A 19,609-nucleotide genomic window follows, 5' to 3' on the forward strand; every position below is an offset into this window, starting at 1 on the left:
AGGTCGAATGCTTTCATTGGGAAATACGGTTTGTAATAATAATCTTGATTTTTTTTTCTCTCAAAAACATGTGAATCACAGTTGATAAAAAAATACAATGTAAGCTAGCTATGTAGTATAAATTCAAGTTTGTTCAAATCATGCTGTCCTGGTATAACCACAATATGGGATCAAAGTTTAGCATAAAAATATATAAGAAAGGTTTTAAAAGACATCTTATGAATTACTGTGGAATCATTTTAATCCGTAGGGGTCAATATTCGTGGGCACGAAAAAAACTGCTGGTTCTTTGGGACGTAATTTCTTTGGTTACTTGTTTATACAGTTAAACAAAATGAAACAATACGTTGATAAAATAATCATTCGTGGGAATGTAAATTCGAGGATAAGGGTGACCCCATGAACAATGATGATTCTAAATTATAGCATGGCCACAGTCATATTTAGTCAATTTAACATAAAGGCATATCAATTTAGAGTATATTCAAAATTTGATTAAAGCACGGTCCCATAATTTTACTGTAAATCACCAATATTTTGCAAGATAGTAATGTTTTATAAGAGAGACAGAATTTTCGCGATATCTGGTTATTTGTTCTATATAATCTTTGATTGATTGATTGATTGTATGTTGTTTAAAGTCCCATTCGAGAATTTTTCACACATATAGAGACGTCACCGTATGCCGGTGAAGGACTTCAAATCTAGACCTAAACTCGATACTCAGGGCCATTAAGCAGTGAGGGTTCTTTATCGTGCCAACGCCTACTGTGACACGGGGTTTCGGTTTTTAAGGTCTCATTTGAAAGACCCGTGACTTTCACCTCTCGTGCCGGGCGCTTGGAGAAGGAACAGTCACTACCTATGTTTACGTGTTAGGTTTGAAGCGGCGCGATGAACGAGAATCAAACCCGGGCCTCCCGATCATGTTCAGCGAGCGCCCTACTACTAGGCTACTGTGACCGGTATATATCTTTGATAATACTGTAATACGCAGGAATTAAATTTTCGCGAGCGGACGCCTTCTTTTCTTGTTCTTGCGAATAAAAAGTGATTTACAGCAGTTTGCTACCACAATTCGGCATCAAAGATTGACCCAGATTTACATTGGAACAATCTTTAAAATCATCTTTAAAACGTCAATGTGTCAACTAGTTTTCAAAGTTTACATGAATATAGATTTAATTCCGCGGTAACAAGAAGATTGCAATTTTTAAGCATCAGTACGTAAATCAAAGTTGTTAAAATCTCAAACTTAAATTACTGTCTTCAAAAAAGGGTCTCATTTTTATTTTGTATGCGAGTTAGGTTAGTGTTGTGGTCCATGTACCTCTTGTTACAGTGTATAAATGGCACTTGTTGCAAAGATCATTTTATAAATTGATGGATTATGAGGCTATGTTGTTGATTCAGGGCATCGACATAAGAAAAAAACCATGTTAATTTGCTGAAACGAATAAGTAAAATTGGATGAGAGGAAAAAACTTACTATAGAATTTCTCTGGGTCTGTAGCATTAAATGTGAAAACAATGCCAAAGTAAAAACTGTTATTATAAATTTTCCCGGTGGCATCTCTTGGATTGTTCAACTTTTTTATCATAATTTTCAAAAACAAAATTTTTAATAACAGGCAAAAAAATTCTGAGAAGCGTTTTACAAAAAAAAAAAAAAAAACAAAACAAAACAAAACAAAAAAAAACGAGCATCTTAGGACAATGAATGAAAGAGCCTAGACAAAAAGGTGGTTCTATTTATAACTTTGCCGTTGAGGGATAATGAATATCAGGAAAATAAAGAAAATAAATGGCTGAATGGAAAATATCAAGTAAGCACGATTCTACAATAGGCTCGAATAGGAAAACATTCCTTTTTATTGTCCTTTCTTGCCGAAATATCATTCTTGTACAAATGCAGAATACATTCGATAGTCTCTATAATTAGACTCTTCAGGTCTCCATTTAACCTTTTACAAAAGGAAGAACATGTTATTGAAGGAGAAAGTACACTTCAGCAATGACATGTGAGGCATTAATGTAAGCAAAAAAAGAACAAAGCTGTTAAAGTCCATTTTTTCTAATGTTTCATAGTGCAGTATAGCTTTCTATGATAAATTGCTTTTTTAAACGTTATATCATCTCCTAAGCTCAAACACACCATACTAACATACTATTTCTTTTTTTCTTTTTTCTTCTTATTATTATTTTTTCCGATAGAAAATAAATATTTACTTTCATAAAAATTTAAGACTTAATGTCAGATCATTTTTGTTTTCATGATTCGAATTGTTGATACAAATTTCTTTTTATATTTTTACAAACTACTGTTTTATAAGATTTTGAAAAATAATAATCCAAAATGAGAAAACGTTGAATTTTCAATTAAAAATTACTTTCATTACTTTCATATTCTAATGTAAAAAAAAAATTCAAATAATATTTTAAAAATCTAGTTCTTGATATCAGACAATATTTTTTTCGATATCACAAATTCATATTCAAGCCTCTTTCTTTTCTCCTCACTGAAATATTTACAGCAGTGAAGGAGAAACTTTAGGAGTACTCTACATGTACAACAGTATATTTGAGAAGTGGTGTAAATCAGTTATGGATACTTGAAAGCTCCAAGAAACCTGTAGAAAATTTGAAATCACAAAATTTTACCAAAATCATCAAAACGTAAGACTTTTAACACTTTATACAACCATTCATTCCCCACGATAAATTAAATCCATGCTTTTTGACATCGACAGCTGCTTTTTCAATAAAAATTGAGTTGCCCGTGTGGCGCAGTGGTTAGAGCGTCTGCTCAAGAGTCGCGGAGTAAGGGGTTGATCCTTACGTCGCAGGTTCGAATCCCACTGTGGGACGTGAAGAATGGTCCTTCGGATGAGGCCGTATCGCAGTAGGTGCTGGCACGAAAAAGATCCCTCACTGCTCAATGGCCGTAAGTGCCGAGTATAGGACAAAATTTGTAGCTCTCCACCGGCAAGTGGTGGTGTCTCCATATGAGTGAAAAATTCTCGAGAGGGACGTTAAACAACATACGTACAAACAAACAAACAATACAAATTAACCTCGTAAATATACTTACCTTGTCATTGATCATTTGAAAGATTATTTTGTTGAAAAACATTCTGATTGTACACACAAGTACTCTGAAGTTGATTTGAAAAGATGCATGAGATTTTGATTGACAATATCTATGTAGCTTTTGGAGATCAGGTCTTCCAACAATCTCTTGGAATGCCCATGGGTACTAATTGCGCCCCCTTATTAGCAGACCGACTTTTTTGTATTCATATGAAGCAGAATTTATTCAAATACTTCTACACGAGAAGTAGAAAACACTTGCTGTGGCCTTCAACTTGACATTTAGATATATTGACGACGTATTATCAATCAACAATAGTTACTTCCATTCATATGTCGACTCGATATATCCCATTGAGCTTGAAATAAAAGATACCACATTGTTCGATGCATCTGCTTCATATTTGGATATTTTACTAAAAAAAAAGGAAATTAATAGTGACCTAACAACAAAGCTTTATGATAAACGTGATGACTTCAAGTTTTCAATCGTCAACTTCCCTTACTTATGTAGCAATATACCCTTATCACCTGCATATGGGTTTTTGTCTCCCAGTTGTTTAGATACACAAGAGCATGCTCTACGTATGAACAATTTCTAAATCGAGGCAAGCTATTGAAAACCAAGTTGATGAAACAAGGATATCAACAATCTCGTTTGAAGTCATCATTTCGCAAGTTTAATGGTCGATACAATGACCTTGTCAGCAAATACAACACATCATTAAGTCAAATGCTGACTGACATTTTTCATACTAATTGTTATGCCATTATTTACACACTGAAATGTCTACGGATTTTTCTGTTTTCTTTTTCCGATCATGACAAGGAGCACACGGCGGGTATGACCGATCGGCAGGGGATGCTCACTCCTCCACGGCACCTGATCCCACCTCTGATGTTTTTGGAGGTCCATATGCTCTGCTCCCGATTTGTATTGATTTAATGGATTTTGAGCTTGAATACTGTTCGTTATCTTCATATTTTATTCAAACAATAGGTCACGAATACAAAAACTTTGCATCATTTTTAATGATGGAGATTTCCATGATGAAAATTAATACATGTACATGTTTTGACATATGAATATATAATTACATGAATGACAAAGGTAAAATTCTACATAATAATTTTGTATTGTAAGTCAATAACAAACCAAAAGCACCGAGAACATTTTGCACAGTCTCGTGAGACTAATGAAAAATAAATACACTTTTATAACTACATGTAGATAATTTTACAATTTCTTAAATGGCATTTTTTTAAATCAGATCCTGAAAAATAAAACAGAATTGAGGATTAAGAAAAAAATACCCAGTAAATGTAGGCTCTAACTCTTACAAATAAAATAAGATAGCAGAGATATATATAAGAGGATTACACGAGGAGTGATCTGCAGGTCGGAATATTCACTATTTAATGGCCAAGTAACCATCATCTGCTTAGTAGAACTGTAAAATGTAAGCCTAAATAAGGTAACTGTCAATAATGGCTTGTTTCTGTTAAAAGCATGTGTCGGATTTATGGTATATTTACGGATAATGTTTCTAAGAATTAAACAGTGTTCTCTCTTTCCATTAAATGAAATGAGAGAAACTTTTAGAACGACGGATATATTAGCACTTAATTATGCGGTCAAGCAATAGATATAATAAGATGGAGCACAGCAGTAACCTTTGTTGATCTAGATCCACGACAGTAATTGACACAGAAATGGTCAATCTCTTGTACAGAGTGGCTGTTCGTTCCTCTCTTAGACACGTCTGAGTCGATAGTAGAGAGTTAGAAATGATATGACAATATTTCTTTCTATACCTTTTAATATAAAGTTAGACTTTTTCTTTACATTTATACTACTTTTTCATACTAGAAATAAATATGCAATGATTTAATTTTATCCGATTTCATTGCTTTCACAAAGTGAAAAGGGAAATAAATGCATGACCAAGCACATTTAAATGTTGTCTTTAAATATCATACTGAACAACCGTAATGACAATTAAATGCCTATGAAGACAATCTTATTTAATTTTTGATCTTAGATCTATGCATAGTTTCAGTCTTCTTACGCACATATGGTTAAAAATGTTTATTACAGATGTTAAATTGTGGATTAACAGGTGAAATTAAGTATACATGACTAAAGTCAAATATGGTGACATATTGTCATTTGTTTAAAAAATGACCCTTCGATTATGCTTATAGATGCGATAAAAAATTTGGTTCTTGTATAGAATCAGATATGTTAAGTGGAAATGCCAAGTCACCTTCCGATATATTGTATCAGCTTCATGCATCATCGTGTACCTTGGACATACTTAAGAAAGCAGTGAGTCATGTTTGCAATAGCACTCCTCTGCTCTCATTTCCCTCGCCACTTCTCACATTAAATGATAATAAAGCAAATTACCTTCCAAAAATGAACTGTGAAAAACACAAGAAGTCCTGTATTTAAGTCTTCGTCTTTGTGAACTAACATGACCACCTCGTGTTTTAAAGCGGGAAACATGTTTTTCTTGCCGAAACACGAGTTTTACATCACGCGCATCCTGTGCAACTACGACACCCTTCAGGACGCTTTCTCCAACAACCGTGCTTGCGAGCAGACGATAGGTATGTAGAACTGGAAACCATTTTTCATGTGTAGAAAAATATTTAAGAAAAGATCATCACTGTGCAATTCAAATATAAATTATAAGGACCATACTGTTTTTAAATCATCTGAAACAACTCTACCCAAATAAGAAAGAGATTTTTTGGGCTTCCAGGATGGCGGTTTGGGGCTGGTCGTTTCTTGTTCTGTTGATGCTGAATAATTTCCATCAAAGGGCAACAGAAGAAACGGTACGCGAGAAACGCCAAATTTCGTACCCCATGATTTACAAAACCGTGCAAGATGCAATAGAGGAGGCCAACAGTGAATTGACGTTACAAAAACAGATTGACAAATATATGATGGATATCGGTAAGATTCTATTAATGACAGGTATTTTAGTTTTGACAGTTCATGAAGATATGCCCTAATGCTTTTCGGTCAGGCAAATTGCCTAAAGCGCGTCACTGTTCCATGAAAAGTATTAGATCATATTCTGATAATTTTAAAGTTAAAATAAAATACTCTTAGTTAATAAATTTCAAACACTTCCATTTACTCAGTATTTCATTCAAACACACAAAAAGGACATTAGGATATACATTTTCTTATTTGAGCTTCATGTAGACCATCAGACTGATATTACTGCTGATAAATTGTTCGTCATCAGGATAACTGAAACTCTCTTCAAAGTAATACATATGTAGATATTCTAAAAACTTTACTTCTTTTATTCAGAAAAAGTTACACGGGGAAAAGTGTTTGTAATACAAATGTATGTCATGTATTCTATCCCCATCCCCATCAAATATTCAACCATCACACCAGATTGAAGTATATAATACAGCTGATAAACACAGCATTGCATTGTCTTAGATCAGCAATGCTTCCTTTATCAAATATGCTTAGTTGTAGATACTTTTGGATGAATTCATTTTACATTGTACTGAGAATTTACTTTTCATAGTAAAGATGCAGGGATCTTAAAATGAAAAAAATCTGCACAAAAAAGGTAAAAAAAAAGTCATTTATTAAGCTATCCGTATTGATTAATACAATTTCACGAAACAAAATTAATAGTTCTTAAAATTTTAAGGATTATTTTGTCTGAAATAAGAATATTGAGGATCTTTAATGTTTTCTCTTTGTGTAATGACACTATTATTTAAAACGCTGTATCAGTTGTATTGTATTTTAGCATTAAAATGTCTTTTAGCTTATGCTCAAATTGGGAGATGAAATGCGCAAGGTTTTGATCGAACAGAAGATTGATAATTGAGCCGTGAGATTTATTGTCTTGATGACGAAGTTAGGAATCCAGGGTATTTTTATAGAAATATTGATTTTTATTTATTTTTCTTCACTAGGTATCGATCATCATGAAAGAGATGGAGGGGTGAGCTTTATCACTCACCTTGGCCGTTTCTTGTACACTAAAAACGCCGAGAAGGTCAACACCTTGTCTGACAAGGCCTGGGTAACCGTGGCAGCCACAAAGAAACTTCTTAGACGGTAATTATTGTCGAAAAAATTCTTTAAAAAAAGAAGAAAGGGAAAACGATTCTAAGTAGTTAAATAAATTAATAATTTAACATTTTTTATGACCTTGGGGCCATAAAATTTTACACTGCCTTTTTGTAGTTTGACCTTTCGATTGACCCTGTGACACAGCAGAAAATTTTGTCTAAGTTGAAGTTGTGGATACATCAGTAGTAAACAGCAAATATTTATGGAAAGCCAAATAACAATATATTCAAATATCTGCAGCTATCTTCAAATGCTTGCACCTATCATTAAATCATTTGTGCAAATAATTGTGCACCTAATTAATTGAAGATTCAAATTGAATTCTACCTAATATTTTTAAACAGGATTCCGATTTGTGGGCCCTTTATAATGATATATGTCTGTCTATATGTGCCCTTGATCCAAGTTTGTGCCTAAAAAGGTCAAAGCTGGATCAAGGATTCTGTCCAATCCTTGCCTGAGCAGATTTTCCTATATATGGCTCAATCTGCTAATGTCCCAAAATAAGGAATACTTTTGGGTAAATGATATGCAGTGACCTAGAACCAAAGTTCTTGGATAGAGGTCAAGACTAAAGCGATTTTTGTTTGTCCATAGCTAAAATGTATAGTTTTGCCTACTGACCAATTTGGCTCGTACAGTACCATTATATCTTTTACAACAAACTGGGATCTTCTGAGGTGTTCAACATCCCTTGGATTTCTAACAAAAAATGCAAATTATTTGATTGATTGAATGTTGTTTTACGTCCCGTTCGAGAATTTTTCACTCATATAGAGACGTCATCATATACCCTTGAAGGGCTTCAAATTTAGACCTTTACTCGGCACTCAGGGCCATTGAGCAGTGAGGGTTCTTTATCGTGCCAACGCCTGCCGTGACATGGTGCCTCAGTTTTTAAGGTCTCATCCGGAGGACCCATTTTTTATCGACTTTTTTTTATCAGTTGAGGCCGGGGCTCGAACCCACGAACTTCCGATCTCGGAGCTACCGTGACGGTCACAAGTTATTTGATTGATTGATTGATTGTTTGTTGTTTAACGTCCCTCTCGAGAATTTTTCACTCATATGGAGACGCCACCACTTGCCGATGGAGGGCTACAAATTCTGACCTATACACTTGAGCAGTGAGGGATCTTTTTCGTGCCAGCACCTACTGCGACACGGGACCTCGGTTTAAACGGTCTCATCCGAAGGACCGGTCTCCACGTCCCACCGTGGGATTCGAACCCGCGACGTAAGGAACAACTCCTTACTCCGCTACTCTAGAGCAGACGCTCTAACCATTGCGCCACGCGGGCGACCAAATTATTTGAATATTAGAGATAAACAATAAAATGCTTTCTTTGGTTATTAGTATAGAAATTAATGTTGCATCTGCTGCAGAAAAATACAAAAAAAATGCATGACCCACGTAAGGGAGTTGCTAATTCCCCTACGAATAAACAAAGAGAGACACTGTATTGTTCATATTTATGTCTATCTAAATAATTATATTAAGTAGGATTAAGTTCGTTAAATATACTTGATATTTACTTCATTGTATGTTCCATTGACGTAAGAGCCACTGCTCAAGAAATCTCTTAGGGGCTTGCTTTGCAACGTTGAAGTCTAAATAACGACGTGGTTTTCATAAGAAATAAAGAAAATAATATTCAGTGGATGTTAATATGGTCTAGAATGAATAAAAGGTGTTAAATTTTCTACAAAAAGGTGTAATAGATGCATACAAAATTTGATTATAAATTATAAGTGTAATTCATTTCAAATTGAGTCTAGTGCTTGAAGATTTAAATGGTCATCTTTAATTCATTTAAACTTGTCTTCGATCTTTTTAAGCCTCTCAATTCAGAAATAAGTTTAATCATATTTATTAGATAAAGATTTGACCAAATGTTTGAATATACCAGTATGTTAATTTGACCTTCCCTAAGAATACATGCATTCAAAAATACAATTATACCAATTTAACTTTTGATCACGCTTAATAATCACATTTTACAGAACTGGTATGACACTCGAACAACTCAAGAATCATCCTGGATTTGTGGACGCATGGAGGAGGCAAGTCTCTCAATCATGTCCGTTTGTAGAGCCGAAGTGTGACCCCACGGTAATATACCGAACTGCCGACGGCTCCTGTAATAATCTTAACGACTCGTCCGTTGGCGCTGCTTATACCAGGCAGAGGAGAATGATGGACAACGCTTACGAAGACGGTTCGTTTAAGCTCTTTATTTTGCTGATGACGATGTCGATGACGACATGACTCATGTTATGTATCAACTTTTGGGGAAAAACAGTTTTGATGCATCGTACTGAAAGTACTGTCTTTGAATTGATGACCTACAAGGGAACAAAAATACTGCTGTTAAGTTCTGAATTTACCTTGGTGGGTGAAAATACAAATATCAAAACATGCTTTCAATTGATATACACCTAGTTAGGTAAATTCAAAACGTAGAAGTGTAAAACTGAAACAAAAGTAGAAAATTCATTTGTACATGCTACAAATATGTCTTAGTTCATTTTTTCAAAACAGGAATCAATCAACCAAGACAGACCAGCGTTACCGGATGTTCTCTACCAAGTCCGCGCATGATCAGTAATGTCATCCATAAATCTGGTCACTGTTCCCTTCCTAGCAGACGCTTTACTGTTTTAGCTATGCAATTTGGACAATTCATTGAACATGACGTCATTTCAACTCCTTTACAACGAGGTGCGTTTCAAAAGTGCATATAAAACAAAGCAAAAGCAGTTTTTGTGAGGGATGTAGATACTTTGGAATCATTAGCCTTCGGGGTGGTTCAATATTCGTGTAATTCCTGGGTACTTTTCATCCACGAATTAACATCCTTCACGAATCAATATATTAGGGTGACAAAATTATATTTCCTTTGTAGGCATGAGTGAATACGAATACAATTAACGAAAATTGGCCCCTTTGAATTTTAACGATTTTACAGTATTTACTTTTACTCACAAAACTTTATTTAGTAACATGGTGTATAAAATTGATTTCATTTGCCAACATTTTCTAAATAAATAATTATTTTACAATACTATGTAGCTATAGCTTGCTTTCACTACGTACTCATTCTTTTCGGTTTTTAATTTAGCTTGGATATTATGTGTTATGAAATTTTGTGTTGTGGAAAAAGATATTCACTTTTACTATCAACACTTTATTTAGCAACATCGCGTATAAAATAAATTTGTATTGTCGGCATTTCAATTATTTTACAATAGCTTTTTTCACTATGTATTCATTCATTTCAGGTTTTAATAGCTCTGATATTATGTGTTGTGGAATTCCAGACGACATTTTACAGAAAAGGTAAAAGCGCATTCGTTCAGTTTGGGAATATTTCCATATCACAGAAAGTAAATTAATGTTTATTCAATTCTTTCACATTACTAATAGTCACATTTAAAAAAAAAAATATTTAAATATTTCAAAAACAGTTCGTCGATATTTAAATGAAGGAACTAATTCAATTTAAATCAAAATGTTTTGTCACAGATCACAGTGTTATCCTATAAATATCCCCTCCGGAGATCCTCGATTTAAAGACCATTGTATGTCATTTGTACGAGCAACTCCAGGACTGGACAAAAACTGTGATGCGGGTCAGTAATCGTTCGGAAACCTAGAGAAAATGAGTTTGGTTTACACTTAAAGAAATTATGAATTTATAGAGAAATGTAGATAATGTAAATATGTAATCATTGATTAACAAAGAATATCTAACATCTTCTTGTTATGATCAAACATGTTACATGATCTTGACTCATATTCGCACATGATTTTCAAAGATCAGGGCATATGGGCATTGGTAAATGAGACGTAACATAAAATCATGTGCAAATAACTACCTTATCTTTAAACTATGTTTAAATATAGTAATATTATGTGACATGGAGGGATATCAACATACATGTAAGCTGATGTGTCATTTTATATCATATACCACACATGATCTTGACCTTTAAAATTGTAAAATTACTCTGCAATAGGTTTTATCAAGAAAGCGTGTTCCTGTCATACTTTTTAACTATATGATACCGAATTTCATTCATAAATCAGAAAAGATTTAAAAGCTTATGCAGAAATATTGGTTGAGATTTCCACACGTCTTTCCATTAGGGGTCAGGTCACCTATGAATCAAGCCACATCTTACTTGGACGGATCCCAGATTTATGGGGTGGATGCTGACGAGCAACTTAAACTTAGAGCTGGAGTCGGGGGTAAGATTTTATCTTAGAAAAGAAATACATGTAACTTGAGTAAATGATAAATAAGACAGACAGTCCAACTTAAAGCCAGTGTTTAAATCAGGCTTCGGAAATTGGTGAAATCTGAAACGATTGATATTATCTAAGTAAAATGATTTTCCTTTTTATTGTTGGTTTGAAATTATAAGCTACATTCAAACACATCACTGAGTTGCAGAAATTCAAGAGTGATTTTATTCATACACAAGGGAATGGGACCGTGGGAGTAGGGGAAAAATAAGGAAAGGGACATGTTTTTTTTTTTTTTATTAACTTCGATTTTATTAGAACTCCATAGATATGGCATTACAACATTTTTTTTTTTACAAAATATGTACCATATAATATATGATGAATTGCAATATTTTTTTTAGTACAAAGTTACAAATTTACAATTATCTGAAAATGTAAGCATTAATCTTATAAATAACGACATTTGACTTATGTCAGGTTCTGAAATTACAAAATAAAAGTATTTCAATTAATTCAATCTTTCTAGCAAAGTACTAGACTATGAAACAAAAGAATCTTTATTTAATCTATTACTTAAAAAAAACTACAACACACAATATCTGACGTTTATCTTTGAAGCAAAGCTTACTGAATTTTTTCATTGCATTCTATCAAAATTCTTTCTTCAAATTTTCTTCCTCAAGTTTCACAAGCGACAATCTACATGCAAAAAATTCGCCCAAGTCCTCATACTTTTGAGTTAGGACAGTTGCTTAATAAAGAAAACTTTAATTAAGCTTAAAGACCTAAATGAAAGCATAGGTAGAAAATTACTAGAATAAATAGCAAACGTTTTGTGGTAGGTTTGATGAAGATGACGCCACTAGGTCTTCCTCCACCGACAGAAGAAGCAATTTGTATTCAGGAAGAACCGGGAGATTACTGCTTTGGCACAGGTAAGGTTGTTGTTTTGATAAAATAATAATTATCTGATTCTAAGTGTTCATTTCATTTAGCCAAAAAATTTGCCATTATCGTTTTTATGAGAAAAAAACTCTGCATGAGGAATGTGTTTTCTGTTAGAAAAATACGCATAAATTATATTTTCAGGCGACTTTAGGGTAAATCACGTGCCCGGTTTAACTGTTCTGCATACAATATTCTTAAGACAACATAACAGAATAGCAACTGGATTGGCTCTCCTGAATCTACACTGGGATGACGAAAGAATTTTTCAAGAGACACGTAAAATAATTATTGGATGTCTACAACATCTTGTTTATAACCATCTCCTGCCAACAATTCTACGGAAAGAAGACATGGATAGGTATGGCCTTTGGTCCACCGACTACGGTTACAATCATATGTACGATCCTTCAGAGGATGTTTCTATTATGATGGGATTTTCTGCCGCAGCCATGCGATTCCCTCACACAAGAATTCCAAATGTTCAGTCAATGGTAAACAAAGATTACACTATTAGACATGATGCTCCTATATTTGAAACCTTTGATAAACCAAAGTTTGTCTTACAAAACCTTGGAAAGGCTCTTGCTGATTTTGGAAGATGGCTGATATCTTTTCCTGTCATGGAAGATGATCGCTTTGTAGAAGACGGAGTTCGTGACTTTCTGTTCTTGGACAATAAAGGAGAAAGTTTTGACCTTGTTGCACTCAACATTCAGCGTGCGCGGGAGCAGGGTATTCCCCCATATAATCACTGGAGACAACTTTGTGGACTGAAGCCAGCTATGTACTTCTCCAACGCTCCAGGAGGGCTTGTGGATCATGAACCGGAAGTCGTCAAACTTTTATCCCAAGTTTATAAGTAGGTTGTGGTTACTGTACTTATAAATATATTTTAAGAAATAGTTTTAAATCCATTTTAGTAAATAAAAATTATGTCATCGATGGGGAAAAATTATTTGATTTTTTACTGCATTATATGTAGTTTCTATATATTCTTTTCTTAAAAGTTTTATATCATATAATATTAGTACATTATAAATATATGTTGCAAGATGAATAGGTTCAAAATGTATGCTGCTGAATTATAGCAGTGTCATATATTATAACATCATGAAAATATTCTCAGGCACCCAGATGATATTGACCTGTTTAGCGGAGGAATATCTGAAAAAATCCCAGCGGGCGCTGCCACCGGACCTACTTTTGCCTGTATCATTGCAACACAATTTAAAAATATCAAAGTTGGTGACAGATTTTGGTATGAAAACTACAATCCTTACACCGGCTTTACTCTAAGTAAGTAAGAAACAAAACAAACTGCAATTAAAATGATCTATTTCTTTATCCAGAGTCATTGATCAAAAACACTATGGAGGACATGTTTGACAAAAATCAGAATAAATAAAAACTGTTTTGATGATGTTCTTTTTTAAATAAATGAATGAATTGCAGAAAGATACCAGCAGCGATATACCATTAAATGTGACTTTCCATTACAGGTCAATTAAGCGAAATTAAGAAGACGTCGTTAGCTAAACTCTTATGTGAGAACCTTGACATTCAATACATTCAGAGAGACCCACTTTCATTTGTATCAGAGAGGTAGGTCTTTCAAAACTGCATCAACTTGATTATACAGAGACCCTAAAATAACATTTATTTCAAATCAAACTATGAAGAAAGGAATGTTAATAACAAGCTATGATTAATGAAATGAAACTGTTTATCATGTAATTTGCAGGTAGTTGGACCTCTTAGAAAAATATATTACGTATAATGAATAAAATAAACACAATATGTAACAATAAATATAATGTAAATTGAAGTCAAGTTTAAGATTAACTAAATAAAAGATAACTTAGAGAAACTGGATATTTTGTTGAAAAAATTTAGTGAATCATGATTTACTTTCAATTGAAGAAATCCGAGGGTTCCGTGCAAGTCACTTCCGGGAATTGATCTTCAGTACTGGCAGGAAGAAATGAAAGGGTAAAAGATAATGCTGTGAATATTTACTAATAAATATGTGAAAATATTTTTTTTTATCTTTATAACTATTTCAATTATCATTGCAATTAAACTCTTTTGTCATTTTGATTTTTATATCCAAGTTGAAGGAACATGTACTTATCAGAAATTATAAATTAAACAGGTACGTTTCTTTACCAGACAGAAGGTAAATGGTAGTTTTATGACTTCCTTTTTTGTGCGTGTGAATGATAGATTATACAAGAATATTGTCATATTACTTTGACAATCATTGTCTTTTGTCTTTTTATCAATCACTTTGCAGTACATATTATTTCATCTGTGAAGAAAGTTTCTAACAACGATGAACAATAATAAATTTGCTCCTATAAACCGGAGAAGGGGAACTGTATCTGATGGTCTCATATATGGAAGTTTTGCTCTGATTCATCCATTGGGAAACTGCCAACAGATATAATTGCTATAAAATGTTGTAACTGCGTCAACTGTTTCCAGGTAAAAAGAGCGTACGCACATGTACGAAAGATGGGAAACATTTTTCACTTTCACGTCTGATGAGTGACGGCTTGCAGGTGAAAACTTCACACCTTTCACAAATTACAGTTGGCGATGTGCTTCATAGAAACACCTTTCATGCCATAGATATAAGTTTTATTCCATAATATGAGTTTATACAATAAAAAATTGCATAGTTAAATATAATTATACTTGTATTATTAGAATAGAAATAATAAAAGTACAGATTAATTTGTAGTCTGTAGCTTCTATCTTACGTAGACAAATAAATCAATTATTTATTGTCAAAATTATCAGTACACTATAAAAAGTTCACCGTCACTAAAAATACATTTGTATGTAAATTTCAGTGTAAAAATAAAGTTTACACAATACTATAAAGGACAGGAACGGACATGTATTTTTCTTGTTAAAATGTGTCATTTACAATCCTGCGTTTGTTCTGTTAAAGCCTGAGGATATATATCATTAGAAGTAATAAATGCTCTGAATGGATTTTCAATTGATTCCCATCAATCATAAATAATCATAATTTACTTAACGACAGTCGAGAGGGGGAAACAGTGTGTACAGACAATTGTAACTACAACAAATCTGACACAGTTTTTAGGTAGACATTTACACAATTATTAATGGGCTTAAAACTGACCCTTGTCGTGGACATGTTCTTGTCACCTTGAGATTTTCTGTGATCACAGCCCTTACAGGTTTATTTAAGGTAAGTTTCCGATTTTTATATTTTGTTTACTGTGACAGTTTAGTTTCTCTCTATTTCTTCAATATTTGTGATGTTCTAGAAAGATCCGTTACCATATCCGGTTTTGTCACATGGATGCTTAAATGGATTTTCAAAGGAAGTATAGAGTGTGGAGTAATTTGTTGACATAAAAATGAATAGAAAATGTGTATCGGCAAACAATCTGACACGTGCTCAGAAAGGAATATCAAATGTAATCTTAAAATTTTATATACATACATATATATATATATATATATATATATATATATATATATATATATATATATATATATATATATATATATATATATATATATATATATATATATAATTTTAAGAAAACATTTTTTCGTACAGTTAATTTGCTAGCTCTTATAATACATTGAATCAGAAAGTTCAGAATTTTAATAATGCAAGCCCCTTTTATTACAAGTAATAAAAAAGTAAAATCACCAGAACGTCGTAATTTCAGAAAATTCAGGCACACGGTTAGGTTTTCCAAGAACAAAATGTACACCTGATTCGAAGTATTTTGAAATTACATTACTCGTCTACCGCGTTCAGTTATTTGTTATATGTAAATAAAATATGTTGAAAATAAATAAATAAAGCTCAAAATCTTTTGAACCTAACATGTTTTTGTGACCTAATTAAATGCAAATTTTAAAAATGCTCTAACGAAGGCGCAAACAAAAGATGTGTTGAATTTTACAATTTTATTATAGGCTTTACATTCATGATTGAAATTTACTTTTAAATATTAAGTTGCTCCCCTTTTTGCATGAATAACAGCCATAAAATCCCTTGGTTTGCTATGAATTAAGTTTTCACTGACTATTTTTGGAATTGAGTACCATTCCCATTGAAATATCTTCAACATATCTTTTTGAAGCCTTGACCTGTATTAACTTAATTAACAAAACTCTCCTATTCCACAGAAAATTTAATCTTTACTTTCATTAATGACTAATTCCCAGTCGCTTTAGTGTAGAAAATGCATTGCGTTTGAGAAGCTATCTTGTGCTCATCAGGAGATACTGAAAGATGTTGGTACCATATATGTACTTGATACATATTTTGCAGAAAACGATGTGTTTGTATCTTAAACAGCATAATCATAACTAAGACACCACAAGATAGTTTTGCAGAAGAAATGTAGTTTATGCATTTTCGTTGTCTTGGAACAGTCCTTATTCAAACCCAGATAAAAACATTTAGCGTCAAATAAAGGAAGCAGAATCTAACTAAAACATGCCAATAACTTATAAATTAAAAGAAATGTTGAAGGCACATAGTGAGAACAGTGCTCAATTAAAAAAAAAAATGAAAACTTATTTCTAAACATGCTCAAATGCATTAAGGCTGTTTCGTTCAAAAAGGGAAGCAACTGAGTACGTAAATTATCAATCATAAATATCAAGACTTTTAACAAAGTGGAAACGTACATAAAGGCCTAAATATTGTCTTTGGTATTTGTGAGCTTAAGTTTTTTATGCCTTTTTTGGTGGGGGGGGGGGCATTCTTTTCTTTTAAAATAAAGAGGAATAGATTACCAAAAAAAAAAAAATTAATAAATCTATACCACGCAGTGGAAGAAATGCCAAAATCATAGTTCAGTTTTTTCTATCGTCTATATTCGTAAATGAACATTTATTTGGGTACCAGTGTTGGCCAGAAAAATTAATAATTCCCCGATGATAAATGTCCTCACAATAATTAAAATCTTTCTTTCAATATTTCCACTTTCTTTTTCATCGTTTATTTTAATGACGATTAGAAAATGTCATTGATATGATTGTTCTAAGAGTTTACACATAGGTTTACAAATATAAACTGTTTTCTTTTTAAATACAAACCATTATTCAAATACTCTATTTTAACCTAGCTGTAGAGACGCTCTAATATTCTAGACACTTTAATATTCTCTTTTTCCCATTTTTGACTTCCCTTGGCCTATTTCTATTGCTCCTTCTTATTTAATTTCTTGATAATAAAGATCTTGAAATTTTCTTAATTATATTATTATTAGAGCAACGATTTTTATCATTATCATTAATTTACTGCCACAGAATTTTTTGAATTTATTTACAGCTTTATTTATTTATAGTTTATTATGTAAAAATTATCAATCATGTCGCATGTTGCTTCTGATTGAACCGTTTTCACTTAAGAAAACATAAGTCTCTTACGAGACTTTTAATCATTTGGGTTTGAACTTAAAATAGCTTGAAAGAATAGATGTACTTTTGGAGTTTCCATTCTTCTTAAGAAAAGCACATTCTCCTTTTATTCAGATCAAAATGATCGGATGTTTAAAAAAAAATCCTGAAATATCTTCATGTTTTTATTATATTAAGTAACGGTGGTAAAATGCGGTTGTGAAGAGTACACATACTAGGTGTTTTTAGTATTATGTTTCATAAAGGATAATCTACATTAGTTGTTGGTTTCAAAATCCTCTAAATTCTTGAAAAAATTTTTATTTTTTTTTTCAAAATTAATATTATTTTTTTCAAATCAAAAGATTTCTAGTTTGGTAATATAAAAGAAACATAACTGGATAATATATTGATTATTGTAGATATTGCAGTAGTGTGCTTTCATTTTAGATCAACCGAGATATACTTCATACCCTCAGTGTTGTTGAGTAAGATATCTCATAGAGCCAGCTTTCCACCGGAATCTATTTTCTAAAGTAGGACTTCTATGGCACGCCGATTGCTTCAAAATTATTTTCTGCACAACGATCACGATTTTATACACGAGCTTGATGAAAAATATACACGAGTAAAATAAAAATGCACGTATCGGTAAAAATTGCACATAGTTTGAAAGATTTTAACACTAACATAACGAAAAATACACGAATCCGAATTTTTTTACACGATTAAGGGGTAAAAAATGCACAAACGTAAAATCAAAAACTGCACGAGCAGAGGAAACTAAAAATTACACAAACAATTTTACTGCGCATATCATTATTATGCACATAGAATATTCATTGTGTTCTTGGTTTTCTGTACTCTTTATCTCTTCATGAATGCTGGGTGTAATCGAGAGAAAATGGCGTTGACGATGATATGCATGTTTGTTTGCTTCTTTATTTCTTTGCTAAAACTCGATCCGATTTCTAGCTAATGCCAATCGAAGGAATGAAATGTTTTCTTGTGGACCGTGTGAAAAAATTTAAAAGTTGTTCGGAGATATTATATTTTTCTTATATTGACCGAGATCCTAGCCAAAATATGGAGGTATTATATGATGCCGGACATAAATTGTGACAAGAAAGGAATTGCATGTTTGTGTTATAATGCGGGGAAAAAAAAGTACCATTGCATATGATGTACTCGACTCCGAACTAAAAGTAATACGCTCTATTGTCTTTTAAAATTCTCTAACTTATAGATACAACTTTAACGGAAAGTACTTGTATAAAATAAAATTAACACATGCGTAATAAAACAATTAATAACGTGGATTTTCATGAAAATGATGGCAGAATTATTGCTGATTATAATTATTAAATTGTAGAATTTATTTTGGTACTTCTCATTTGTACTAATTATGAATTCATTTGGGCAGATTTTTTTCATTCAGGAATATAGGAAATTATTCAGTTGGCTGGATATATTTTTATTTTCAAAGAGATTAAAAAGTGGGAATTACCTGACCTTAGATATACACAGTATGTTTTTAAAGTCAAACATAAAAAAATATTTTATTTCTAATTATAATGTATCTTTACTTATAAAATATGAGAATATCAATTTTGGTTGGACATCTGTAGCCTACACTGTTATGAATTCCTTCCATGATATTGCATATTTTCAGTCATAAACTACTCAATAAAAAACAAGACATTCCCAAGGGTAAGCGTTACCCTCATTCGTAATGGCGATTACTTGATAAATGTTTTCACTTTTAATAAATAGGACCAGATAAAGGGAAAATATAT

The 19,609-nt window shown here is 32.5% G+C and overlaps 1 protein-coding gene across 1 annotated transcript in view; it reads left to right on the forward strand.

Annotated features, from left to right (window-relative positions):
- Positions 1-5,788: 5,788 nt before the first annotated feature.
- LOC133181364 (uncharacterized) overlaps positions 5,789-19,609 on the forward strand; it is a 32,903-nt gene continuing 19,082 nt past the window's right edge. The window contains exons 1-13 of the mRNA XM_061315881.1: positions 5,789-6,055; positions 7,051-7,195; positions 9,215-9,429; positions 9,753-9,932; positions 10,493-10,550; positions 10,737-10,843; positions 11,361-11,462; positions 12,305-12,397; positions 12,552-13,269; positions 13,537-13,706; positions 13,910-14,012; positions 14,331-14,399; positions 14,580-14,586. Of these exons, the coding sequence (XP_061171865.1) occupies positions 5,860-6,055; positions 7,051-7,195; positions 9,215-9,429; positions 9,753-9,932; positions 10,493-10,550; positions 10,737-10,843; positions 11,361-11,462; positions 12,305-12,397; positions 12,552-13,269; positions 13,537-13,706; positions 13,910-14,012; positions 14,331-14,399; positions 14,580-14,586 (2,163 nt within the window). The 5' untranslated portion in view covers positions 5,789-5,859. The remainder of the gene's footprint in view (positions 6,056-7,050; positions 7,196-9,214; positions 9,430-9,752; positions 9,933-10,492; positions 10,551-10,736; positions 10,844-11,360; positions 11,463-12,304; positions 12,398-12,551; positions 13,270-13,536; positions 13,707-13,909; positions 14,013-14,330; positions 14,400-14,579; positions 14,587-19,609) is intronic.

Source organism: Saccostrea echinata, unplaced genomic scaffold, assembly GCF_033153115.1.
Source record: "Saccostrea echinata isolate AGI-Se365-2 ecotype Australia unplaced genomic scaffold, CSIRO_AGI_Sech_v1 ptg000008l, whole genome shotgun sequence".
In the NCBI taxonomy this organism is placed as follows: Eukaryota; Metazoa; Mollusca; class Bivalvia; order Ostreida; family Ostreidae; genus Saccostrea; species Saccostrea echinata.